At 44.2% G+C, this 27,432-nt stretch overlaps 1 protein-coding gene across 2 annotated transcripts; it reads left to right on the forward strand.

The window, feature by feature from the left end:
- LOC126997181 (UDP-glycosyltransferase UGT5-like) lies at nucleotides 1–22,176 on the forward strand. Of its 2 annotated transcripts, XM_050858218.1 has the most exons (8): nucleotides 3,862–4,552; nucleotides 9,274–9,375; nucleotides 15,418–15,669; nucleotides 16,647–16,880; nucleotides 17,110–17,274; nucleotides 17,479–17,701; nucleotides 17,890–18,109; nucleotides 21,577–22,176. In XM_050858218.1, exons 3-8 carry the CDS (start codon nucleotides 15,424–15,426, stop codon nucleotides 21,854–21,856), a joined length of 1,368 nt encoding a protein of 455 aa, XP_050714175.1. In that variant the 5' UTR covers nucleotides 3,862–4,552; nucleotides 9,274–9,375; nucleotides 15,418–15,423; the 3' UTR covers nucleotides 21,857–22,176. The 2 variants fall into 2 exon arrangements, with proteins under 2 accessions (XP_050714176.1, XP_050714175.1); XM_050858219.1 differs by lacking the exons at nucleotides 3,862–4,552; nucleotides 9,274–9,375 and adding an exon at nucleotides 1–177.
- Nucleotides 22,177–27,432: the final 5,256 nt, after the last annotated feature.

Below are 27,432 nucleotides of genomic sequence, written 5' to 3' on the forward strand. Positions count from 1 at the left end.
CAGATGAAGGCCTTGACGCTGGGCGTGGTGGCAGCGGCCGTGATGTGGGGAGCGTCAGGGAGTCTGCCGGCCCCGGAGAGGTCATACGATATCCTTATGCTCCTTCCGGTCGCCTCATACAGTCATATGAATATGTTCATGCCCTTGGCCGAGGCCCTGGCAGACCGAGGCCATAAGGTAAGAGACACCAAGGATAAAGGCAGAGTAAGGGTGGTTCACTGTAGCATCAAGCTCTAATTTATATGATCTTTCGTAACGTCATCACAGCTCTGACGTCATGAATTCTGTGACGTCACGGCCTTTGGGAGCGCTGGGACTCCTTGCCTGTCGCCCAAGGACTCACTTTGCTTGACTTTCGCTCTTTTCTGTCTATATTCTCGTTGTCATCCAAGATTTACAAATTATTTGGTTTTGTAAAGTATACAAAGTTAATGTGAAGGTGATGTATCTATTCATTAGGCAAGACAATAATATACTATTTGGAAACAAAACACTTGAGAGTAGAGGATCACACACACCTAAATAATAGCGAGTACAGGTAACTCGATTTACGCGACTATTGTGTCCTTGAATAGGTCTCGTAAGTAAAAAAACAATGTAAATCAAACAAGAGGTTGGTTTCTATCGAAAAATAAATATTCACTTCATTCAGTGAGAGAGAGAGAGAGAGAGAGAGAGAGAGAGAATATCCATATCATCGAGATATCCATTAAGGCACACAGTCTCAGCCTCACTCGTGTGAGGAAGAAATGAGGGACACCATGAGCGACTGGCTAGTATTGGTACTGGTACCGAGCAGTCTGGTACTGGTACCGTACCGTATAGCTGGTACCGTAAGTACCGGTACTGGTACCGGTACCTGCCCACCTCTATTGTTGAGTAGCGTGGCAGCGTGGGTACTGTATTGTTGTTCAAGTGGCGCGCGGGAAGAACTGAGCTCAGCTGTGTGGCTGCGGCGCCGCGTGAGTCCAGTTGCGTGAGTCATCTGGTGGCCACTCCATAAAATATCGCGTATAAGTGAAAAAACGTGTAAATTAAACATGTATTTGGATTTTGGACCCCACGTTATTTAAAAAACGCGTAAACCAAACTCGCATAAATCGAGAGCTACCCGTACCAACCAAGGAGACTGTCCCTTAAATACCAACCCAGCAGTATACGGTACAGCATTATCTTATTACTGCTTGTGTCCCAGCGTAGTGAATGGTGGGAATTACCTAGTTATTATTGTTAATGGCATCCGGGCAGTGGAAAAAAATATCGGTGCTGCTACGTCACAGCCCCGTTAACATTATATGAATAATGATTGGGATTATATGTTTATATGACTGATTATGTGACTGAGATATAGAACAAAGAAAAATGGAGTGAAATGTTGATTTTGAAGGCAGAGAAGCCAAAGGAGCTGGTGGAGGGACAGAAGAAGAGCATTTGCCGGAGCAGGATGGAGTACACTAACAGAGAGAGAGAGAGAGAGAGAGAGAGAGAGAGAGAGAGAGAGAGAGAGAGAACTCTTCTGCAGATCTTCAGCACTTCCTACAGCCATTCTACGAGTCGTCCTCCACATACGGCCTTATTCTTTCCCCAGAGAAAAGCAGAGTATTTAATCCTCTAAACTCCAGAACGCTTCCTGATTTCATCGTAGGAAATAGTTTTCTCAAGCTGTACACGCAGTACTTGTACCTTGGAGCGCCTAACCTATCCCAACGACCTGACCTTCCCCGGCACTGAGCTCGCGGCACTGTAGTAGACGTGACATGCCAGCTTGGGGATGAACAGTGCCGAGGAGATATCAGGGCAAGAACAACGTTGCCGATATTTCTGTCCCTGTGCCAAGAACCCTCTACGTTGCATTCATAAGGACTGGACTACCTCTCTCTTGCCCTCGGTCAGCTCCCAAAGACTTCTTTAAAAACCTTAGATTTTTTCAGTGAGCTAAATTTCCCCCAAAATTGTAGAGAAAATACACGCCAGTGTCTCCTTCGGCGTCAAGTGCTTCCACTCTCCCCGTCTTGCTCCCCATTATTCTCGCGGTGTTCATTTCGTCCCGGTATCTGTATCTTCTTCGACACATTCTGCTCCACCCTGTCATGTCTTGATCTTGGTGTTTCTGTGGCAGAAATGGATCATGGTTCGGCTCCTGGAGGGTTTCTGAGCCACTCCCATTTCCAATGCAAACCCACCACTGCTGCGGAAACAACTATAGTCTGTTCACTTAAGCTAGATTCCTGGGCCCGTACTTGTAAAGAAATTTATGTGAGACGTAAACTGAAACATATCCGAGTATTAACAATGACGAGACATAACCCCCCTCCTTATGTTTCACTCCCTCAACATAACCAGCTCGACATAAGCGAGTATTAGTACATCGTTGCCAACCCCTGAGCTGCACCTAAGAAAGGGATACCAACTCAAAATAAAATGTTGGAATTTGGTATAATTTTGATGTTAAAAGCATATTGACGTATTGGAAATATGTATAAAATAAAAAAAAAGTATATTCGGGTATTGTTGACGATGCATAGACCAACATCACATGGAATAATGATAAAATTAAGGACGTAGCCCCTCAAACATGTAAACAAACATTCCCGCGAGCTTCAAGCTAGCAGTCAGCAGCCATGGACAGCCAGCCACGACCTCTAGAGCCCCTCAGCAGCAACAGCAGCAGCAGCTACACCAGGAGCAGCAGCAGGAGGGACCACAGCCTCACCCCCAGCCACATCATCATCATCAGCAGCAGCAGCAGGAACAGCTGCCGCAAGTGCGTACACAGTCTCCCGGGTGACCCTGCTGACGGTCTGTTGTGAAGGCTCCAAGTCGTCGCTGCTACACTGCTGCATTTTGCCCGTAGCAAGATATCTCAGTGTTACGAGGACCTTCATCTCAGGGGAGAGGGCTTGGTTCCTGTTTGTAGGAGCAGTCAAGGCCTCACGCACCAAATCGGTCACGAAGAGTATCCCTGCACGGTCCAGGCTGTACCTCCTGACCAATGCCGGGTCCGGAAGATCATCAAGGACGTCTCTTCGTGCCCGAAAAGTCCTCAGCTGCCGCGGACACGCACCCACTACCTCCGCCATCTTGACTGTTATGCCTCGCTTAGGTCGACCTAAGGAATACAATGTTACCTCCACCCTGCGCGTAGCTGGCGAGTCAGTTTATGTTCCGCTTAGTTGAAACCTAGGGGTTATGCTTCCCCTATGTCTCGGTGTCCGCCATTTTCTTGATTCATGCCTCACATAAGCGAAACATACTCTTTATAAGTACGGACCCTGGCGCCTAGGCAGATTGGTAAGCTTGCAGCTGATTGGCTGCTCCGCTCTCCCGCTAACACTCATGTCGGACCACATCTTGCATGCTCGAGTGAGACATGTTTCTTTATTATATGCCATAGCTCATCTCACATACGAGATAGCCAGTTTTGGTTGACACCATCAAACTCAGCAGTGACTGTAGAATCAAGATGTATTTTAAAAACTCGACAAAGCAAATAAGAAAATGGTATTACAATGAGTTGAACCGTGAAGATGTTACAAAATGTTTATAACATGTTTTACTTATGCTCGCTGTTTTCAACAGTTGTTCATTGATTACAGAAATATATTATTACATTACGTAGGAAAATCTCTCGTGAACATGATAGTGTGATCAGAATGCAGATAAAGCTCCACATATTGAAAACACAGGGTTATTTATAGCAACATTTCACTCGCCCCAACCATCACGGCGCGCGAGACACGCTGTATAATGATGTTAAAAAAAAAAAAAAGAGTGTTGCGCGCGCCGTGATGGTTGAGGGGAGCGACATGTTACTATAAATAACCTGTTACGCTACAATATCCTGGGGCTAAGCTACACAAACGTTCTTAGCATCGCTAAGTGCACTTAACGGCAAAGAATCGTTAAGTTTTCTACTTAAAATGGCGCCGAGCGGCTAAGCGCTGGAGCTGCCGCACTAAGCGGGCGAAACATTTAAGGCGGGGAGGGGGCTCCCATAGCACCGTTAGAAAGGCATAAGTATTACAACATGGCCGATTACAGCGGGAGGAAAAGCATCACCTCCGAACACATCGCCCTCGTCAAGACGAATTCGAGGCGTGCAATGATTTGAAACTCATCCTGAAACATCTGTGGACTGTGCTGACCGTGCTGAGATGAGTGGTTCGGCGAGGCGGACCTTGGAAACACCTACATGGCCATCACGACTGAAGTGGTGTTCGCCGACAGGTAAAATGCAGGTGCAACCTTCACAGACTGACAGAGATTGAGTGATAACAGACACTGGAGACCCTCCAAGCGATGGCTGGTGACCGCCTGCCACCATCCACAGGCTGTCACACAAGGAGCCCTGGGAGTAACCTTGCTGGAAGCCCCGCGGGCTGCAGTGTGTGGCTGGCGTTATACAGTCCCCAGCCATCGCCTGGAGGGCATCCAGTGTCTGTTATCATTCACCTTAGGTAGTCTGTGAAGGTCCAGTCATCACTGGTGCACGTGTATCTTACCTGTGATCAACACCGGCAGCCACAGACTCCTGCCCAATGAACGAACACAGGTGAGCCAATATTTTACCTCCCCAGACTTATCCTTTACAATATTCAACTCTTTTAACCTAACACAACTGTTAATCTTGTGACTGACTTCAACAAGCGTTTCCCACCAACCTTACCCAACCCAAAACAATACCTATTTGGGTCACTAGTGTCTGTTATTTAATTTTTACTTGACTAACCTCCGAGCGGCGATAAACCAAACCTAATCATATTAACCTAATCTGGGTAAATTTATCATTGACATATAGTTATTTCAACTTAATCTGTTATTTAAGATAGCCAGTTTTAACCAAATCAACTATTATTTAGAAAAGTTGATATTTTTTACCTAACTCAAATGTCAGAAGTGTCCTAACAAAATTACCTTCCTTTGCTTATTTTTAGTAACCAAACCAAATCAATTTGACGTACCGGTAGCTCTTAAACCGAACTTGCTCTAGTACTCAAGCTTGCACACCATTAGTTGCATCACTTAAGACTTTTTTTTCCTTTAATCCTAAATAAACATGTTTAGAAACCTTGCTCCGACAAACCCAACATAATATAAGTTTACCTCTCCTAACTCAGATAAATTTATAATTTGTGTTACTGACTTTTTTAACCTAACATTATGATTTTGGACGTAAGTTTTTTTTACCAAACTAACTATCATTCAGGATGTTGCCTTATTTTAACCTAACATAAAAGCATAAACGTTATCCTAACCTCATTGATTCTACTTAACGAACGGTAGCTATCCTTCCTGTAAAATACCTACCAGGAATCCCTGGATGTTGCAAAATGATACTAATACCCATGCTAGCTAACACTGTAGTATTGTTTTATTTGTTTTGGTCATGTCTTTTTTTTTCACATTTGAAATTAATTAGTTCACAGTTTATTATGGCTTTTGATATTTGGAGCTTCCTTTCTTATGATCTAAAAGTAAATTTTATGATTATTCTTAGTCTTACTCCCAAATAGCTATAAAAGTCAATCAACAATGCTAAAATCTTTATGAACAAAAAAAATTGTTGCGTTCTCCTAGGTCTTGTATGATCTCACTTGATTTCCAGTTTTCATTCTCGAGATTTCGTATATTCTCATCATTTTTCTTTTTCTCCAACTTCTTAAATTTCTAAAGAATTATACGATCATATACCTCTTCTTGGATAACTTTCAGACCCTCCCGATGATACACTACAGTTGATTCTAGCTCGCTTAACCACTGAACTGCTTCATGTATATATCTCTATCTATCTATAAATCTATCTATCTATCTATCTATCTATCTATCTGAAGAGGCGGTAGCTGAGTGGATAGCGTGACGCCGCCGCGTCCAGGACGACGCGATTTCGCGCCCCGCCTGGTGCCTAAAGCCGGGATCTTTCAGTCAATGCCGAATGGCCTAAAATTACCCACACACTGTCCAGAAGACCACCTATCAACCCGGACTCTAGATTCAAGGATAAAAGATGAGCTCCGGGGGACAGCATTAGCCACTGCAAAATGGCGCCACTATAAATACTTGCCTGCGCCACAACGGGCTGCGCCATACCATCAGGCCCCTCCATGCAATCCTACCGGCGCCATGTGCGAAAACGTAAATATATATATATATATATATATATATATATATATATATATATATATATATATATATATATATATATATATATATATGTATATATATATATATATATATATATATATATATATATATATATATATATATATATATATATATATATATATATATATATATATATATATATATATATATATATATATATATATATATATATATAGTTGTTGTATATATATATATTTTTTTACGTTGTTACCTATTGCGCCGGCATCTTCCGGTGGGGCCTCATGGTCGGCCCAAGGCTTCTTCCAGGTGGGGCCTGATGGTCGGCCCAGCCTGTTCTGGCGCAGGCGAGTGTTTACAGTGGCGCCATCTTGCATTGGCTCATGCTGCCCCCGAACTCGTTCTTGATTCGCTTGGACGGCTTCCTCTAGAGTCCGGGTTGATGGGTGGTCTTCAGGACAGCATGTGGGTAGTTTTAAGCCACTCGTGACTGAAAAAATCGGGTAGTAGCGTGGGGAGTTCGAACCCACGTCGTCCATCACGCGGTGAATGAGAACTGAATACGCACCACCTACGCCACCTGGCCATAAGCCACTCGGCGGTGACTGAAAAATCCAGTGTTAGCGTGGGGATTCGAACCGTCGTCCATACGCAGTGAATGAGGCCAGTACGCAGTATATATATATATATATATATATATATATATATATATATATATATATATATATATATATATATATATATATATATATATATATATATATATATATATATATATATATATATATATATATATATATATATATATATATATATATATATATATATATATATATATATATATATATATATATATATATATATATATATATATATATATATATATATATATATATATATATATATATATATATATATATATATATATATATATATATATATATATATATATATATATATATATATATATATATATATATATATATATATATATATATATATATATATATATATATATATATATATATATATATATATATATATATATATATATATATATATATATATATATATATATATATATATATATATATATATATATATATATCCGATATATCAAAACTTTCAACAATAGAAAATGTCAACACCTTGCTTCTTCTAATTCTTCCCGTGACTTCTGGCATCTAGCCAAAAATATCTCCTCCAATTTCACTTCCTCCTCTTTCCCTCCTCTCCTTACTCCTGACGGCAGCACTGCCGTCTCATCTGTCTCTAAGGCAGAACTCTTCGCTCAAACTTTCTGTAAGAACTCCACCTTGGACGATTCTTGGCATATTCCTCCTACTCATCCCCCCTCTGACTCCTTTATATAAAGCCTGTTATTAAGATTCTTCCAAATGATGTTTTCTATGCCTTCTCTGGCCTCAACTCTCAGAAGGCTTATGGACCTTATGGAGTGCCTCCTATTGTCCTTAAAAACTGTGCTTCCGTGCTGACACCCTGCCAGATCAAACTCTTTCGTCTCTGCTTATCAACATCTACCTTTCCTTTCTGCTGGAAGTATGCCTTTGTACAGCCTGTGTTTAAGAAGGGTGACCGTTCCAATCCCTCTAACTACCGGCCTATAAGTTTACTTTCCTGTCTATCTAAAGCTTTTGAATCAATCCTTAACCGAAAGATTCAAAAGCACCTTTCCACTTCTAACCTTCTTTCTGATCGCCAGTATGGGTTCCTCAAGGGGCGTTCTACTGGCGATCTTCTTGCTCTCTTAACTGACTCTTGGTCATCCTCTCTTAGCCGTTTCGGCGAAACTTTCTCTGTTGCGCTAGACATATCGAAAGCCTTCGATAGAGTCTGGCACAAGTCTTTGCTTTCTAAACTGTCCTCTTTCGGATTCTATCCCTCTCTCTCTTTCTTTATCACCAGTTTCCTTTCCAGCCGTTCTATCTCTGCGGTGGTAGACGGTCACTGTTCTTCCCCTAAACCTATCAACAGTGGTGTTCCACAGGGCTCTGTCCTATCACCCACTCTCTTCCTGTTATTCATCAATGATCTTCTTTCCATAACAAACTGTCCTGTCCACTCATATGCCGACGACTCCACTCTGCATTATTCAACTTCTTTCAATAGAAGACCCTCTCAACAGGAAGTACACGACTCCAGACTGGAGGCTGCAGAATGCCTAACCTCAGACCTTGCTATCATTTCCGATAGGGGCAGAAAAAACCTTGTGTCCTTTAATGCCTCAAAAACTCAATTCCTCCACCTATCAACTCGACACAATCTTCCAAACACCTATCCCCTATTCTTCGACAACACTCAGCTATCACCATTTTCATCACTAAACATCCTCGGTCTATCCTTTACTCAAAATCTCAACTGGAAAATTCACATCTCCTCTCTCGCTAAATCAGCTTCGTCGAGGTTGGGCGTTCTGTATCGTGTCCGCCAGTTCTTCTCCCCCGCGCAGTTGCTAGCCATATACAGGGGCCTTGTCCGCTCTCGTATGGAGTATGCATCTAACGTGTGGGGGGGCTCCACTCACACAGCTCTTCTGGACAGAGTGGAGTCTAAGGCTCTTTGTCTCATCAGCTCTCCTCCTCCTACTGATAGTCTTCTACCTCTTAAAATCCGTCGCGATGTTGCCTCTCTTTCTATCTTCTATCGATATTTCCACGCTGACTGCTCTTCTGAACTTGCTAACTGCATGCCTCCCCCCCCTCCCGCGGCCCCGCTGCACACGACTTTCTACTCATGCTCATCCCTATACTGTCCAAACCCCTTATGCAAGAGTTAACCAGCATCTTCGCTCTTTCATCCCTTACGCTGGTAAACTCTGGAACAATCTTCCTTCATCTGTATTTCATCCTGCCTACGACTTGAACTCTTTCAAGAGAAAGGTATCAGGACACCTCTCCTCCCGAAATTTACCGCTCTTTCGGCTACCTCTTTTGATTCTTTTTTAGGAGCAGCGAGTAGCGGGCTTTTTTTATTATTGTCTCCTTTTTTGTGCCCTTGAGCTGCCTCCTTTGTTGTGAAAAAATAAATAAATAAATAAATATATATATATATATATATATATATATATATATATATATATATATATATATATATATATATATATATATATATATATATATATATATATTTCAGAGCTGGGCACTTCCGATTATCAGGCCGATCGTCCGATCTTGCGATCTGATCGGAACAGCAATTGGCGATCGGAATGCAAAGATTGGATCATCTTTGTAAAAGGTAATTGGACTGTGGAAATCGAAACTTCACAAACTAGCTTCCGATCACCGATCACAAAAAAAGTGTGGTCAACGTTGTTATGGCAACAGCTGACTGCAGACATCCAGTAACCGAGTTAAACCGACTAACCGCTGTACCTGATGAGTTACAAATACATTTTTATATAATATAAGGCCTTACATTCTAACTAGAGTAATTCATCTATGTGAATATGACTATATGTTTCTATAATGACGTAATCTATCGACTCTAATTTAAGCCCTGAGGCTTGGTCCTTGTTTGTTACAAGTTTAGGGATGACCTGCGCATGGGGATATGTCATTGTTACTGTGTAGTCTGTACGTAATCTATTTATGGAATATACAAATATATTCATAATACGACTGCATGGTGTTATGAATGGCTTGAGATTTGAGGGAAAGACAACGACTCTGTAAACCTTCCGTTGCTCGTGCGTCGCTGCCAAGTGAAATGAAAGGTTTACAGAGTCGTTGTCTTTCCCTCAAATTATTACCTAAATTAATTTTAGGGGGACGGGTGACGGGTGATGGGTGACGGTGACGTGTGAGGAGGAGGAGGAGGAGGAGGAGGAGGAGGAGATAAGACAAAGAAAGTAGCCAGAGAGGAGGAGGAGGAGGAGGAGGAGGAGGAGGAGGAGCAGGAGGAGGAGGAGGAGATAAGACAAAGAAAGTAGCCAGAGAGGAGGAGGAGGAGAGGAGGAGAAGGGGAGGAGGAGCAGTAGGAGGAGGAGGAGGATGAGGAGGAGCAGGAGGAGGAGGAGGAGGAGATAAGACAAAGAAAGTAGCCAGAGAGGAGGAGGAGGAGGAGCAGGAGGAGGAGGAGGAGGAGATAAGACAAAGAAAGTAGCCAGAGAGGAGGAGGAGGAGGAGGAGGAGGAGATAAGACAAAGAAAGTAGCCAGAGAGGAGGAGGAGGAGGAGGAGGAGGAGGAGATAAGACAAAGAAAGTAGCCAGAGAGGAGGAGGAGGAGGAGGAGGAGGAGGAGATAAGACAAAGAAAGTAGCCAGAGAGGAGGAGGAGGAGGAAACATGGAAACATGGACTAGCAGGCAGCAGAAAGCCTGTTGGCTCATAACTAGGCTGCCTGCGTTCAGTGATTTAATCAATCCGTTTGCCACAGGAGTGGCTTGCAGGGAAGGATTAAAGCACTTGTGTACCTACTCTTGGGAACGTTCAGTTCACTCCCGATGCAGCAAGTGGCGATCAATGCGTTTCTTGAAGGAGTTGATGGTCTCTGCGCTAACCACTTCTGCAGGAAGGCTGTTCCAGTGGCGAACAACTCTATTCGATAAGTAACTCCTGCCGATGTCGGTATTGCATCGCTTTGCTTGAATTGTTTTTCCGTTGTTTCTTGTTCTCAGGTTAGTTTGTAGCGTGAAGAGTTTGGAGTGATCAACGTTACTGAGCTTGTTCAGGTACTTAAAGACTTGTATCATGTCTCCCCGCAGTCGTCTCTTTTCCATCGTGAAGAGGTTGAGTCGCTCGAGTCGTTCTTCATAGGGTTTCGTCCTCAGTGATGGTATCATCTTCGTGGCGCGGCGCTGTACTCTCTCAAGTAATTCAATGTCTTTCCTGTAATTAGGAGACCAGAATTGCACGGCGTATTCCAGGTGGGGCCTTACCAGCGAATTATACAAGGATAACATAACTCCCGGCGTCTTGTATTCGAAGTTCCTCGATATGAACCCAATCATTGTATTGGCTTTACAGGCGGACTTGCAGTGTTTTGTTTGTTTCAAGTCACTGCTGATGGTGACCCCGAGGTCTCTTTCCTCTTGCACAACATGTAGTGGTTCGCCACCCATGTGGTATATGTGGTTGGTGTTTCTGGATCCGATATGCATTACTTTACATTTGGGAGTGTTGGAAGGACATCTGCCATTTTTCTGACCAACGAGTGATCTGGTCCAGGTCTCTCTGGATAATTTCGCAGTCTGCCGTCGTGAGGGCCTTCCCACCCACCTTTGTGTCGTCGGCAAATTTTGAAAGATTGGATTTTAATCCTAGTTCTAGGTCGTTGATATATATGATGAAAAGTATGGGTCCCAGCACTGACCCCTGTGGCACTCCACTTGTGACCGGGAGCCACTCGGAGGCCTGTCCGTTAAGTACAACTCGTTGTTTTCTTTCAGTGAGCCAGTCTTTGATCCACGCTGTCAGATTGCCGCCTAATCCCGCCGACTTAAGTTTCTTGAGGAGTCTTTCGTGTGGCACTTTGTCAAAGGAGGAGGAGGAGGAGTACATAAGACAAAGAAAGTAGCCAGAGAGGAGGAGGAGGAGGAGGAGGAGGAGATAAGACAAAGAAAGTAGCCAGAGAGGAGGAGGAGGAGGAGGAGGAGGAGGAGGAGGAGGAGGAGGAGGAGGAGGAGGAGATAAGACAAAGAAAGTAGCCAGAGAGGAGGAGGAGGAGGAGGAGATAAGACAAAGAAAGTAGCCAGAGAGGAGGAGGAGGAGGAGGAGGAGAAGGGGAGGAGGAGGAGGAGACAAAGAAAGTAGCCAGAGAGGAGGAGGATGAGATAAGACAAAGAAAGTAGCCAGAGAGGAGGAGGAGGAGGAGGAGGAGTAGGAGGAGGAGGAGGAGGAGATAAGACAAAGTAGCCAGAGAGGAGGAGGAGGAGGAGGAGGAGGAGGAGGAGATAAGACAAAGAAAGTAGCCAGAGAGGAGGAGGAGGAGGAGGAGGAGGAGGAGGAGGAGGAGATAAGACAAAGAAAGTAGCCAGAAAGGAGGAGGAGGAGGAGGAGGAGGAGGAGGAGGAGGAGGAGGAGGAGGAGATAAGACAAAGAAAGTAGCCAGAGAGGAGGAGGAGGAGGAGGAGGAGGAGGAGGAGATAAGACAAAGAAAGTAGCCAGAGAGGAGGAGGAGGAGGAGGAGGAGGAGGAGGAGGAGGAGGAGATAAGACAAAGAAAGTAGCCAGAGAGGAGGAGGAGGAGGAGGAGGAGGAGGAGGAGGAGGAGATAAGACAAAGAAAGTAGCCAGAGAGGAGGAGGAGGAGGAGGAGGAGGAGGAGATAAGACAAAGAAAGTAGCCAGAGAGGAGGAGGAGGAGGAGGAGGAGGAGGAGGAGGAGATAAGACAAAGAAAGTAGCCAGAGAGGAGGAGGAGGAGGAGGAGGAGGAGGAATGACTTTTAGGCTGGATTCACACGAGCCACTTTTTAGTGGTCAGTGGCCGCCACAAAATTTTGGTCAAAATAGAACACACACATCTCTATGGGTGCATGCACACGGGCCACTTTTTTGTGGTCGCCACAAAACAGTGGCGAGTTGTGGCGGGCGGAGCCATTTTTCAGACCACGCCACAGTGGCGGCCACAGTGGCCAGCGATAGAGACCATTGTTTCAAATGGCAGCGTGCACACGAGCCACTATCGGTGGCCACCACCCTGCCACCCGCCGCTTTCCCTCTGTTTTGACTCTGACCTTTATGAATTTTAGCTGTCATAATGATGTATAAGTATGACCTTCACGCATAACTTGTGTTCAGGATATGATGGATAAGCTCTTGTATGCTTTCATAATTAATGTTTCATTTCGTTTCACAGTTTTGCATGGATTCTAGTGTGGATCAATTACTTAATGTGGTAGTTTTATTTATCAGGAAGTAGAAAGTGGAAATGTTATGTAACCGTAAAGACTGCTGAATTTTGTCAATGAATTACATCTAATGTGGACTTATATTCTTCATGTTCAACCTTACATAAAGATTACCGCAAGTCTCTCTTCTGCTGGCACACACTTCCTCATGTTGATGTCTTGCCGTGATATACGTGGACCAATTACTGTCATAAGATGATGAAAGCTGTCCTGTGACTTCCTGAAGTAGTGAAAAAAATTATCAGGGTGCTCTTTTACCTCTGTAAATGATGTGTGGAATGCTACACGCAGTAGTCTATTGCTAACTATGAGGTGAGCCCTGCACTTTCTTCTGCGCTTTTTGCCAAGAGAGCACAGACAGCTGCTACCTCTACGAGATCCAAAAACGCCACGTACTTACCTCATTAGTGGTCGCCACCGAGTGGTTCGTGTGCAGGGTGCACCTATTCACCATTTTTCGTGGCGACCATTTTTTGTTGTGCATGGCCACTTTTTGTGGCGGCCATTGACCACTAAAAAGTGTCTCGTGTGAATCCAGCCTTAAATACGTTACCTTTTCGTTGTTGTTTTTTTTTTAGTAATCATGGACAAGTTTGTGATCTGAGCCCGATCTCTGCCTGCCTTAGTTGCCAGTTATGCATTTTATGCTGCAGTGTTACCACCCTCTAATGGCGGCAGCGTCAGTTCCTTTTCGTGGAACTAACAAGACCTTTGCTAAAAGGAGGTGCTTCGCGCCCTCTCGTCCCCCCACCATCCTAACGGGTGGGGGGGGGGAGGCTCTGCCTCCCCTCGATCCCCCCCCCCCCTCCACCCGTCGGGGTTCCACCCCCCGCAGCAAGAGGAGGAGGAGGAAGGAGGTCTGGCGAGACATCGCAGCATGCCACCCTGACCACGGCACCTTACTAATGCCCCATACCCCTCCCATCCAAGAACTTATCTAACCTCTTTTTGAATGTATCTATCGTGTTGCCTCTCACCACATGACTGCTAAGACTATTCCACTCATCCACCACTCTGTTGGTAAACCAATTTCTGCTTATGTCTTTGTTGAACCTGAACTTATCCAACTTAAACCCATTGCTATGTGTCCAACCTGGCTCACTTGTCATAAAAACTTTTTTTCTTTTTTTTTTTTTTTTACAACAAAGGAGGCAGCTCAAGGGCACACACAAAAATAAAACAATAATTAAAAAAAAGCCCGCTACTCGCTGCTCCTAAAAAAAGAAACAAAAGAGGTTGCTTATGTTCCTCTTGTAACTCCCTTATTTATGGACCAATTTATTTAATCATGAAGGATAGGAGATTAATGACCACTTCGTTTGTTTTTAAACAATTGTAAAAAATATTTCCTAAATATCGATGATAAAATATTAAAAAAAATATAAATATTTGTCAAAAAACTAAATCAACTTCAAACAATAGTTAGAATAGCGAACATAATTCCATTTGCATACTTTCATAAACTGAATAAAAAAGGTAGACTTATATAAATGCCTAAAATAAGAAGTTAAGATAACTTTTTTTTCTTTACCATGTCCTATATACCAAAAGAAAGAGGAAAAATAAAGATAGTTATGAGCAAATAATTAAGTTATTACTTATTTGAAATTATTACTTAAAGAACGTCTGAAATAGATGTTTCTTGTAATTATTATTTTATAAAAAAATATTATTATAAGTTTTAATAATCGTATGACCGGAATGAAATGATCGGAACAGCAGTACATATAAATATATATATATATATATATATATATATATATATATATATATATATATATATATATATATATATATATATATATATATATGCAAGATGGCGCCACTATAAACACTGCCTGCGCCAGAACAGGCTGGGCTGACCATCAGGACCCACCGGAATGAAGCCTTGGACCGACCATCAGGATCCACTGGGAAGAAGCCTACCGGCAATAGGCAGCAATGTAAAAAAAAAAATAAATATATATATATATATATATATATATATATATATATATATATATATATATATATATATATATATATATATATATATATATATATATATATATATATATATATGCAGCGTCTTCAGCAAATCCTGGTCAGTGGTTCAGATTGTGGCTCGTGAAAGAAACAGGCAAACTTAGGGCCAATGAGTTTTAGCGTGACGTAACCATTTCCTGGACATCTCCTTCACTGCTCCTTCTTGCATTAAATTTAAGACAGTCAGAACACACAAGCAAAAATAAATAAATATACAGATGTGATCACTATCACTTTACTACATATCTTGTACTGGTTTAGGTGTGGAGTACGTACATTTTAAGGGAAATTCAACTGAAGTGCGGCTGAACCGCTGATGTGTGTGTGCCTCGGATGGTGGCTACATCAATTTTTTTTATTTTTTTTTATTTTCACTTGTCCGTTAAATGTAACACTTCTGCCCACAGATCGTGATGCTCACGAACCTTCCACGAATGTCCAACAACCCAAACATCCGTGAAATGATCCATGGGCTGCCCTATGTAAAGATTAACAAGACAGTATTCGAAATGGGTAAAGATGGAGTTGGAGGTTTTACTCCCTTCAAAATAAAACTGCCCCCCTTAGCGAAGGAACTGTATAATGTGCCAGCTGTTAAGAAGCTATATGAAAAAAGGAAAGACTTTGACCTCATCGTTATCGACCACTTATTTAACGAGGTGAGTGTTGAGTTAAGAAAAATACTGACCAAACAATATGAAGAAAATGTAAGATTAAGAAGTGAATGATGTGTGTGGGAGAGAACAAAAAAACAATAGTGGTCTGTGACATAAGCATAGTCTGTTTCAATGAGTTATTACAGGCGGCCATGTCTCTTCTTTTTTCCTCTTGGTTTTGATTTGCTCTGTGGCAGCCAGTCACCGCGCAGGACTCATCACGTTCTTAGTTTTCTAATAATATCTGGACTACTACAAGGCTTGCCTGTATTTTTTTAGTATAATTGCCATCTTTGAGTCTTTATCTATAACATTCATTCTATGACACGAGTTGACAAATTATTTTTTCTCGTAGATATCATGTGATGAATGAAGATATTTTTTATTCAATAAAAACAAGTTAAATTTATATCTATATTCAAGTTCACATTGTACTTATTGCTATTTTTGGGGTCTCATCATAGTCCTTAATAATTCAGGCACTATACATATTCAATGGTGATATTTCGTTAAGCTAATATTTCATGGTGATATTGAGGTGCAAAAATATTTTTTTCATTCATCCCATAGCATTGCGAGGCAGCGTGAGCGCAGAGCGAGCTTCCTGGGCCAGGGCAAAGTAAACTTTTCCAGGGCGGTGATTGACTGCTACTTGGCCAGTCAAAATTGAAGAGCATGAGGGAGTGTGGCCGCCTGTAATATTTTGCTCAAACAGACTGCAGTGCACTCCAACAAATCAGTAAAAAGTAACCATAAGGTGAATGACATGTATATTGATCCATGACACGGGATTACACAAGGATACCAAACATGATGCACAAACGATAAAACCTAGCTGATAATTTTATGAGGTCGACATAAAGCAGATCACATGTGATAAGGGAGATACCCACGAGTGATTCCATTGGCACTTTGTATTTTTGTGTTCTTGCAATAACAATAACAAGACGCCACCTCAACAGCCGCCGTTTCATCTTCAGCTCGTGTACCCCTTCGTGCACGAGGTTCCGTTCATCACCGTCGCCACTCCCGGGATGGATCCCCGCCAGAGTGCCGTCCTGGGCAACGTACTCAACCCGGCCTACGTCCCGAACATCGTGGCTGCCTTGCCCTTGCCCATGTCCATGTGGCAGCGGCTAAAAAACACTGTCATGCATGTAGTCGTATCTTTTTACTGGAGGAACTGGGCCGTTGTTCCGTTGGTGCAAATGGAGGTAACTAACCGCAGTTCCAGTCAGCTTAACTATTTGTCTACCTGTCCATCAGTTCACCAGGCCTGTGTGTCTATCTGTCTGAATGCTGCTTGCTTATCTGCCAATCTGTCATGAAGGATCAACACGAGGTAGTCTATTTTGTCTTTTTTATGTTCTACCTCAACATAAATGTAAACCGAAAAAGGAAAAAACAATGAAAGGGGATAAGCTATTGGGTCTTCCTCTCCAGATCTCAGCCCAGTTCCCGGATCTGCCGCCGCTGCTGGAGATCGAAAAGAACCAAAGTCTGTCACTGCTGAACACTCACTTCAGCATTTCCACCACGGTGCCCCTGCTGCCCTCACAGGTGGAGGTGGGCGCCATGCACTGCCGCCCGGCAAAACCCTTGCCGGAGGTAAGCCACAATAGTTTGTTTTTATTGCCGCCGTTTACCTGCACTGTGACCAGCATATTTGTTCTAAAGGCAACCAACGCCCAGCTTCCCTCGCCCTCCATGGATGTGAAGCGTCTCACACACACTCTCTCTCTCTCTCTCTCTCTCTCTCTCTCTCTCTCTCTCTCTCTCTCTCTCTCTCTCTCTCTCTCTCTCTCTCTCCAGGACCTAGAGTCATGGATTACAGACGCGGGCGCAGAGGGCGTCATCTACTTCAGTCTGGGCTCCATCGTTCAAGCTGAAACCATGCCGCAGGAGTACCTCCAAGCTTTCCTTGAAGCCTTCCGCAGACTGCCGCAGCGCGTCCTCTGGAAGTACGAAGGAAAGTTGGAGGGTGCGTCTGGTAACGTTAGGGTCAGCAGTTGGTTTCCCCAGCAGGACATCCTCGGTGAGTACTGGGATAGCGCACGGCGCCACGAGCTACAAAGCGCAGAAGTGTATGCGAGTTTACGTAGGGAAGGGTTGAGCAAGAAACCTGACTAGACCAAGAACAAAAGATTAACGAGCAGGCGACCGAGTGCGGCTCACCTGTCTGTATAGATCTGTGTTTTAACATAACAAACCGTTGTCCAACAGCTCATGACAACGTGAAAGTGTTCATCTCTCACGGCGGCCTGAACAGCGTGCAGGAGTCCATCTTCCACGCCACACCCCTCCTTGTCCTCCCCGTCTTCACTGACCAACCAACGCAAGCCGTGTTTGTGGAAAGCTCGGGTCTGGGTCACATGCTGGAGTGGGAGGAACTTACTGCCGATAGGATTGTCAACGCCCTCACTGATATTATAAACGAACCTAAGTTAGTTTTCAATGTTTTAGTTCTCCATGCATGAACTCATGAATATCTTTCAGACATTTTTTTTGCATTAAAGAAAACGGCTAATGAATAACAAAGAGAGTGCAAAAAAAAGAGCCCGCTACTCGCCGCTCCCATAAAAGACAAAAGTAAAGAGTAGCCAAAAGAGAGGTCAATTTCGGGTGGAGAGGTGTCTTGATACACTCTTCTTGCAAGAGGTCAAGTCATAGGCAAGAGGAAATACAGACGAAGGAAGGCTGTTCCAGAGTTTACCAGTGAAGAGAATGAAAGAATGGAGATGCTGGTTAACTCTTGCATAAGGGGTTTGGGAAGTATAGGGATGAGTATGAGTAGAAAGTAGTGTGCAGCGGGGCCACAGGAGCGGGGGAGGCATGCAGTTAGCAAGTTCAGAGGAGCAGTCAGCATGAAAATATCGATAGAATATAGAAAGAGAGGCAACATGGCCGGAGAATTTAAGAGGTAGAAGACTAACAGTAAGAGGAGGACAGCAGCTGAGACGAAGAGCCTTAGACGCCACTCTATCCAGAAGAGCTGTGTGAGTAGAGTCCCCTACACGTGAGATGCATATTCCATACGAGGGCGGACAAGGCCCCTATGAATGGAAAGCGTCTGTGCGGGGGAGAAGAAATGGCGGAGACGATACAGAACGCCCAACCTCGAGAAAGCTGATTTAGTGAAAGAGGTGTGAAGTTTCAAGTTGAGATTTTGAGCTAAGGATAGACCGATGATATCTAGTGTTGAGGAAGGTGACAGCTGAGTGTTATCAAAGAATAGGGGATACCTAGGTGTTTGGAAGATCGTGTCGAGATGATAGGTGGAGAAAATGGGTTTTTGAGGCAGTGAAGGACACAAGGTTCCTTTTACCACAATCGGAAATGATAGCAAGGTCTGAGATTAGGCGTTCTGCAGCCTCCAGTTTGAAGTTTTGTAATTCCTGTTGAGAAGGTCTTCTGTTGAAAGAAGTTGAATAATGCAGAGTGGAGTCGTCAGCATATGAGTGGAAAGGACAGTTTGTTATGGAAAGAAGATCATTGATGAATAATAGAGAGAGTGGGTGATGGAACAGAGCCCAGTGGATCAGTTTAGAGGAAGAACAGTGACCGACTACCACAGCGGAGATAAAACGGCCGGCAAAGAAGCTGGAGATTAAGCAACAGAGGGAAGGATGGAAACCGTAAAAAGGCAGTTTAGAAAGCAATGACTTGTGCCAGACTCTATCGAAAGTTTTCGATATGACTAGCGCAACTCCAAAAGTTTCACCGAAACGGCCAAGAGAGGATGACCAAGAGTTAGTTAAGAGAGAAAGAAGATCTCCAGTAGAACGCCATTTGCAGAACCCATACTGGCGATCAGATAGGTTAGAAGTGGAAAGGTGCTTTTGAATCTTCCGGTTAAAGATTGATTCAAAAGCTTTAGATAGACAGGAAATTAAAGCTATAGGGCGGACGTTTGAGGTGTTAGAGCGGTCACCCTCCTTAGGCACAGGCTGTACGAAGGAGTACTTCCAGCAGGAAGGAAAGGTAGATGTTGAGAGGCAGCGACGAAAAGGTTTGTTAAGGCAGGGTGTCAGCACGGAGGCACAGTTTTTAAGGACAATACGAGGCACTCCACCAGGTCCATAAGCCCTCTGAGGGTTGAGGCCAGAGAGGGCATAGGAAACATCGTTCTTCAGAATCTTAATAACAGACATAATGGAGTCAGAAGGGGGATGAGTAGAGGAATATGCCCAGAATCGTCCAGAGTTGAGTTTTTACAGAAGGTTTGAGAGAAGAGTTCAGCCTTAGAGATAGATGAGACGGCGGTGCTGCCGACAGGGTAAAGGAGAGGAGGGAACGATGTAGAAGTGAAATTGGAGATGTTTTTGGCTAGGTGCCAGAAATCCCGGGAAGAATTAGAAAAAAAAGCAAGGTTTTGACATTTTCTATCAATGAAAGAAGTTTTAGTAAGTCGAAAAATAGATTTGGCACGATTCCGGGCGGAAATATAAAGATTATGGTTAGCAGGAGTGCAAAGGCTCTGGTACCTTTTGTGAGCTGCCTCTCTATCTTTGACAGCACGAGAACAAGCATGATTAAACCAGGGCTTTTTAGCATGAGGAATAGAGAAATTACGTGGAATGTATGCCTCCATTCCAGAGACAATCACCTCTGTGATGCGCTTGGTACACACAGAGGGGTCTCTATCCTGGAAGCAGTTATCATTCCAAGGGAAATAGGAAAAGTACACCCTCAGGTCGTCCCACCGGGCTGAAGCAAAATGACAGAAGCATCGCCTCTTCGGAGGGTCAAGAGAGTGTACAGGAGCGATAGGACAGGATACAGAAGTAAGGTTGTGATCGGAGGAGCCCAACGGAGATAACTATTTGACAGAGTAAACAGAAGGGTTTGAGGTAAGGAAGAGGTCTAGTATGTTGGGTCTGTCTCCAAGACGGTCGGGAATGCGTTTAGGGTGCTGAACCAACTGCTCTAGATCGTTGAGGATAGCAAAGGTGTAGGCTTGTTAACAAGGCTTGTCAGTGAAAGAGGATGAAAGCCAAAGCTGGTGGTGACCATTGAAAGCTCCTAGGATGGAGATTTCAGCGAAGGGAGAGTGGATCAAAATGTGCTCCACTTTACAGTTCAAGTAGTCAAAGAATTTTACATAGTTGGTAGAATTAGGTGAGAGATAAACAGCACAGATGTATTTAGTAATAGAATGACAATAAAGAATTATCCAGATGGTGGAAAATTCTGAAGAGTCAAGGTCGTGGGCACGATAGCAAGTGTTGTCGTTGCGCACGTAGGCGCAACATCCAGCTTAATATTGAATTTTAGGATAGAGATAGTAGGAGGGAACAGAGTAGAGATTGCTGTCAGTAGCCTCAGAAACCTGTGTTTCGGTAAGGAAGAGAAGGTGAGGTTTAGAGGAGGAGAGATGGTGATCCACAGAATAAAACATTAGAACGAAGACCGCGAATGTTGCAGAAATTCATAAGAAAAAGGTTCGAGGAGTTATCAAGACACCTCTTATGTCGGCAGCCAGATAGGGGAGCCCTTCCTGGGGGAGTTTGTGTCTCCCCCCCAGGCGGGGATTCTGAGGCAGTGTGTATATGCGCCATTTTGAGCATTTAATTTTGGGAAAAGTGTGTATGTTGTGTGAATGTAGTGTGGTGTGGAAAGAGAGAGCATCTGTCTTTAGAGAGCATGCTGAACTACTCTCTGGTGTTGATGAGACAATAGGGAAACGGTTAGTGAGGACATGGGAAGGGTCTTTGGAGGGCTTTAGCACCCTCCTCGCTTTTCATATATACCTCACCGGGAGTGGCTTACGCCCGTTTTGGTAGGTGTCTTTCTACCTACTCCTCCTATTTGGTAGACTTGGTAACTGGAGGACATTTTAAGACGACTGGAATATCGTGATCCAGAATCCGCGACGAACTTGTGTAACTGTGTTTCCTTGTGTTTGTCCAGGTACAAAGAGGCCGTGTCGGTGATGTCGGCGTCCTTAAGGGATCAGCTGACTACGCCGCAGGAGCGCGCCGTCTTCTGGACGGAGTACGTGATCCGCCACCGAGGGGCGCCGCAGCTGAGGTGCCCTGCCACCCAGCTGTCCTGGGTGGAGTTCCTGCTGCTGGACGTGGTGGGCCTCCTGCTGATGGCCCTACTGCTCCTGCTGCTGCTCCTGCGTCGCTTCTCTTGGGCAGTGTTTGCCTTAGTCTTTACTGACCGTGTCAAGAAAAAGAAGGAGTGACGCGAGACAAAGTGAAGCTTGTTTGTAAGTGATGGTTTATAACAACCGCATGTTGTATAGATACAGAACGGGAAAGACCAATGAACTACCTTGATTTACCGTACTTTTCACACTGTAACTTTGTATGTGAACCTGTTGTTAACCACCGCTGTCAGTTGATAAGCATCCAAAGGTTTATTTCGTTACACTTGTGTGTCAACATTGACGGATGTCCGTGTTGTGCTATTTTCCTTAGGAATAAATTATTTACAGGTTTTGTAATGAGTAAAATGTCTTTCATGGGAGACTATAGCAACTGTATTTAAACAGAGATCCGTTGTATGAAGGGATAGCTTTATTAATTTTAATGAGTGGATGGTGTGACAGTAAGCACCCGAAAAAAATGTAAAGGGTATTTTTTTTTACGTCGCGGCCTATAGCGCCGGTAGGCTTTTTCCCGGTGGGGCCTGATGGTCGGCCCAAGGCTTCTTCCCGGTGGGTCCTGATGGTCGGCCCTGCCCGTTCTGGCGCAGGCGAGTGTTTATAGTGGCGCCATCTTGCATTGGCTCATGCTGCCCTCCCGGAGCTCATCTTTAATCCTAGAATCTAGCGTCCGGGTTGATAGGTGGTCTTCTGGACAGCATGTGGGTAGTTTTAAGCCACTCGGCGGCGGCTGAAAAATCCCAGCTTGGTCTCGGTCTTCCCCGATCACCACCGGCCTGAGCCTGTCAGTCGTGACCAGACCGCCGGCAAAATCAGCAATATTCCCGGTTGGTGGTTTGACCGGCGGCACACCTGCAGTTTTCCGCATGTGTACCCCAGGCAGAAAGCTTACCTTCTGTAAACCGGTGGCCATGTACGATTTTCGATTTCTTCGACCAGCGACTGCAGCGGACCAGCCTGCGGCAGGCCGCCGGTTCACGGCGGGCATATAGGCGGCCGAAATGCGTAATGCCTGCGGCACGTCGCCGATCAAACACGGTCGTCGCCACACCTGGTGGGAAGGGTGTGTATAATAACCGCCCCTCGAGGTGTTTTTGCTGATTCTTGTGTTTTCTTCCTCTTTCACTGACCGTCCTGGTGAACAAGACTACAACTTTGCTCGCCTCAATGATCTAGAGCAGTTTGTTCAGCACCCTACACGTATCCCCGACAGCCTTGGAGACACGTCCGACATTATTGACCTATTCCTAACCTCTAACCCTTCGGCTTCCTCTGTTAAAATCTTGTCTCCGTTGGGCTCCTCCGATTGTTATACGTGTTTTAAGGTGGTTCGTGTTAAGTGTTAATTTAAGGCGCGAACTGTTATCTCACTCGTCACAGGGCCGGTGTTACCGTTGTCCTGGTTTACAAGTTGATTGTAGTAGGTGAGATAACAGAATAGCCTTTAGTTAAGTGAAGTAGATGATGTGTGGCCGAGCGGAGCCGTTATAAGTTCACTTTAGTTCACTTTAGTTCTCTCTCTCACAGGGACATTAAAAGGTGTGTGGTTTTTAGTATAAAACTGGTATTGACAATTTTACACTATAGTTACAAAGCTTATGTTGTGGTCACACGAAACGAAAGCAAGCTACAACCCAGCACGCGAGCGGAGGTCCTCCGCTCGCCATCCGTCACCCGTCTGCTTCTCGCCGCTTCTCCCGTTGCTCGCTGTTTTATTATTTTTGCTTGTTGGTTCATCCGGAAGGGTGTGGCTTCCGGTGATGACTCGGGATGATTTGTCATCGTATGCTGATTTAGTGTCAGCCAAGCACCTGTTCCCACGGCCAAAAGCACTACGTGGCGCGAAACATCCTGTGGCGCGACACCGAGCCCGTGCCTCGACAGTGTCGACACACCGTCACACATTCACACATACATGACAAAATATGTATAAATATATATATATATATATATATATATATATATATATATATATATATATATATATATATATATATATATATATATATATATATATATATATATTACACGATCACAAACTTATTTATGTACCCTGTTCTATCACTCCTGTACATTCTAAGGACCCATCAAAAAGCCGGTCCTTTTTTAATCTCGCTTCAGCTCAGTGGGACGACCTGTGGATGTACTTTTCCGATTTCCCGTGGAATGATTAGGCTACTGCTTCCAGGAGAGAGACCCCTCTGTGTGTGTGCCAAGCGCATCACTGAGGTGATTGTCTCTGGAATGGAGGCACACATTCCACGTACTTTCACTTTTGGTCATGCTAAAAAGTCTTGGTTCAATCTCGCTTGGTCTCGAGCTATCAAAGGTAGAGAGGCAGCTTACAAAAGATACCAGAGCCTTTGCACTCCTGGTAATCATGATCTTTACATTTCTGCCCGGCATCATGCCAAATCTATTCTCCGACAAACCAAAACTCTTTCATCAATAGAAAGTGCTGCAACCTTGCTTTCTCTAATTATTTCAGAGACTTCTGGCACCTAGCCAAAAAGATTTCCAATTTCACTTCTTCATCTTTCCCTTCTTTTCTTAACCCGTAAGCTGCGGGACCGTCTTCAAGAAAAAAGTCCATCAGTACGGCTTATACCTGCCTCAGAACGACCATTTTAAATCGGTACTTTAACCATATCAACGGACCGGTTTCGTGAATGTGCAGACGACAATAATTATTTTTTTCAATAAAACCGTGAATGTGATCGATTATTTTAGTCATAAGATAAAGATGATAGCTAGACATGACAAGTATATCTACTCTTTACGGCTGAAAATACCGGGCTCGCTAACGCCTATATACCTAGCGGCAGCAGGTAAAGGCAATTAAGAGATTAGCAAGGGAGTTAGATCTTTTTGGATGTAGCCACCCAACCAGGTGTGCTGAGATTCTTTGAAGGGGTGTAGTTGTATGTTTGTTTGTCTGTGTGTGTGTGTGTGTGTGTGTGTGTGTGTGTGTGTGTGTGTAATAATAATAATAATAATAATAATAATTATAATAATATACGGTTTATTCAAGTACGGCAGCCGTCAGGCTGTAAATTTACATTTTAGAAACACATTCAAGTAAATTTCACTAGCGAGAACAAGTACAAAAAGAGAAGGGAGATGGAAAACGGGGGTCAGACTTGTCTCTGGGAAAGGTAGGGGTGATGGGAGGGGTTGGCTGGGATGGAGTGCAGTGTGCTTATGCCGGGGGGTGCGAAGGGGCGGATACTCCCAGATGGCGGTGAGGTCAAGTGCGATGTTAATCCTCAGGAAGGATGCTGGGTTTAGGTGACAGGTCCCAGAGAGATGCAGGTGGGCAGTATCTGGGAGGTCACTCAGGGATACGCAAGCTTAGTAAGTAGGTGCTAAGCCTGGGGCGGCGAGACACAGGTGGTGGTTGTTGGCCGGTTGGTTGTCATATCTGTTTCTCGGAACAAGTGCACAGCGTTGATGAAGGTGCCGTACATCTTGCTCCAAACCTGAGTGACGAGGCTGCCTCACTGCCTGCCACCTGAACTGACCTTCCTCTGCTGCTGGGTGATTTCATCCTCCGGAGCTTGAGCGTGTCCTCGGTGTTGTGTTGGCGACACAGCTCTCACTATCATTCCAGCACCACTAACACACTGCACTCACTGTTTGTCTGTATAATGTCACAACATTTCACGAGTGTATTTTGTAATAATGAGTACCTTGAAAACAATGGGAGGGAGCGGGGGAACGGGGAGCGAAGGAGAAGCAAAAGAAAAAGAGAAAGAAAAAGGGTCAACAAACTGACCCTGTGGCTGCTATGGGGAGCGTCATGTGACACGTCTTGACCCCGTGAGGTCAAGAGAGGTGTGTAAGGTGTGTGTGTGTGTGTGTGTGTGTGTGTGTGTGTGTGTGTGTGTGTGTGTGTGTGTGTGTGTGTGTAATAATAATAATAATAATAATAATAATAATAATAATAATAACAGGTTTATTAATGTATGGCAGCCGTTAGGCTGTAAATATACAAATAAAAAATACAATAAACTAATACTAAATAGGCTACGTTAGAGGAAGAGAGGGTGGGGGGTGGTTTGGGAGAGCTAAGAATAGAGGCAAAAGGGAGAGGGAGGGTGGTGTGAAGGGGGAAGTTTGAGGGTAACGGCGAGGTGCTAATCTGCACCGCGGCCCTTTGGGTTAAGATATCACTGCTGGGCATTGATTACCAGCCTATCGTCTTCTGCAGTTTCAGTGGTAATAACATCGGTAGAGTGGGTAGCGAAGGGATATTTTGGTGCTTCAGGGATTCGTTCGCTAAAGTCAGAGAATTCGGAGGGGTGCCGGCCGTTTGTGGTGTTTTGCCGAGGAGGGGGGTAGGTGAGGGAAGGCTTTCCAGAGCCTTAGCGGTAAACAGCAGGCTGGCGGCCCACTGTAAGCGAAATGGTTGGCTTTTCCTAGATAATTGGGACCTCATCTATGATAAAGGCACCTTGTATGGCAAGGGTGGTGTGTACCTGTCACTCCAGGGGGTGGAGTTTCTCTCAGACTCCCTCGAGCGATCACTTAGCACCATACAGGATTTTTTAGAGTAGGCGAGGGGAGAGGGCCTGTCATCAGTGGCTATGCATCGCAGACTGGGACTAGGGGGCGCAGGAGTGATCGAAATGATGTAAGAAAGGATGGGCTAACGGCTTTTTACACCAACAGTAGGAGTCTCAGGAACAAGACAGATCTACTGAGTGGGAAAGTATGTGTCGAGAAACTCGGCATTATAGCTATCACAGAAACACTGGTGGTAATTGCAAACAAAAACTTCATGTCGGAGTATGAAATAGATGGTTATCAGTTGTTTCATAAAGATAGAAAGGGAAGAAGGGGAGGGGGGGTAGCACTTTATGCTAAGACACACTTAAATGTTTCACTAACAACTCTGTTCGAACAAATGACGACTCAGAATCAGTTTGGGTGGACGTCCACAAAGGGAAAGACAAACTAATTCTAGTGGTTCTTTACAGGCCACCCAACCTTAGCAGGCAGGATACTGATATATTACTCCAAAGGTAGGCAGGGCTAGCAGGGGCAAAAATGTCTGCATAATGGGAGATTTTAACTATAGGAATATAGACTGGGAAGGCGTGGTGGGTGATCTAGAATCTCAGTATTTTCTGAAAGTAATACAAAATAATTTTCTCAAACAGCCAGTAACTGAGCCCACCAGGGGTAACAACATTCTAGACTTCGTCTTAACTAACACCGAGAATATGATCAGCAAGCTAGATGTTGGGGGAGAATTGGGTGGCAGTGATCACAGGGAAATTAGGTTTAAATTAAACTGGGCAGTGATCCATGAACTCAACCATGTGTTGGTGCCTGACTTTAGAAGAGCTGATTATGAGGGGCTCAGAAATCACCTTGAGGAGGTAAATTGAATAACCTTAGGGCTGAATGAGGGCCAGATCTCAGGGCTGGAACCGGAAAGACAGGGGAACCATGTAGAAATGATCTACAATAATTTAGTTAGAGTAATTGCAGAGGGTCAGAGACAGCATATCCCTTACCAAACACGTAGGAATGGATGACCCGCAGACTCAAGCATGAGATTGGCTTGAAGAGAGAAATTTATCGGAAAATAAAGAACGGAGAAACCCACCTCAGGGGTAGGTATGTTGAGCTAGCCAGGTCGGTGAAGA

The sequence above is a fragment of the Eriocheir sinensis genome, chromosome 11 (assembly GCF_024679095.1).
Source record: "Eriocheir sinensis breed Jianghai 21 chromosome 11, ASM2467909v1, whole genome shotgun sequence".
Taxonomy (NCBI): domain Eukaryota; kingdom Metazoa; phylum Arthropoda; class Malacostraca; order Decapoda; family Varunidae; genus Eriocheir; species Eriocheir sinensis.

Coding starts and splice junctions, on each gene's coding strand:
- LOC126997181 (XM_050858219.1), top strand. CDS start 4: ATGAAGGCCTTGACGCTGGGCGTGGTGGCAGCGGCCGTGATGTGGGGA. Junction 178..15,417: donor TGGCAGACCGAGGCCATAAG/GTAAGAGACACC, acceptor TTCTGCCCACAG/ATCGTGATGCTCACGAACCT. Junction 17,702..17,889: donor TCCCCAGCAGGACATCCTCG/GTGAGTACTGGG, acceptor GTTGTCCAACAG/CTCATGACAACGTGAAAGTG.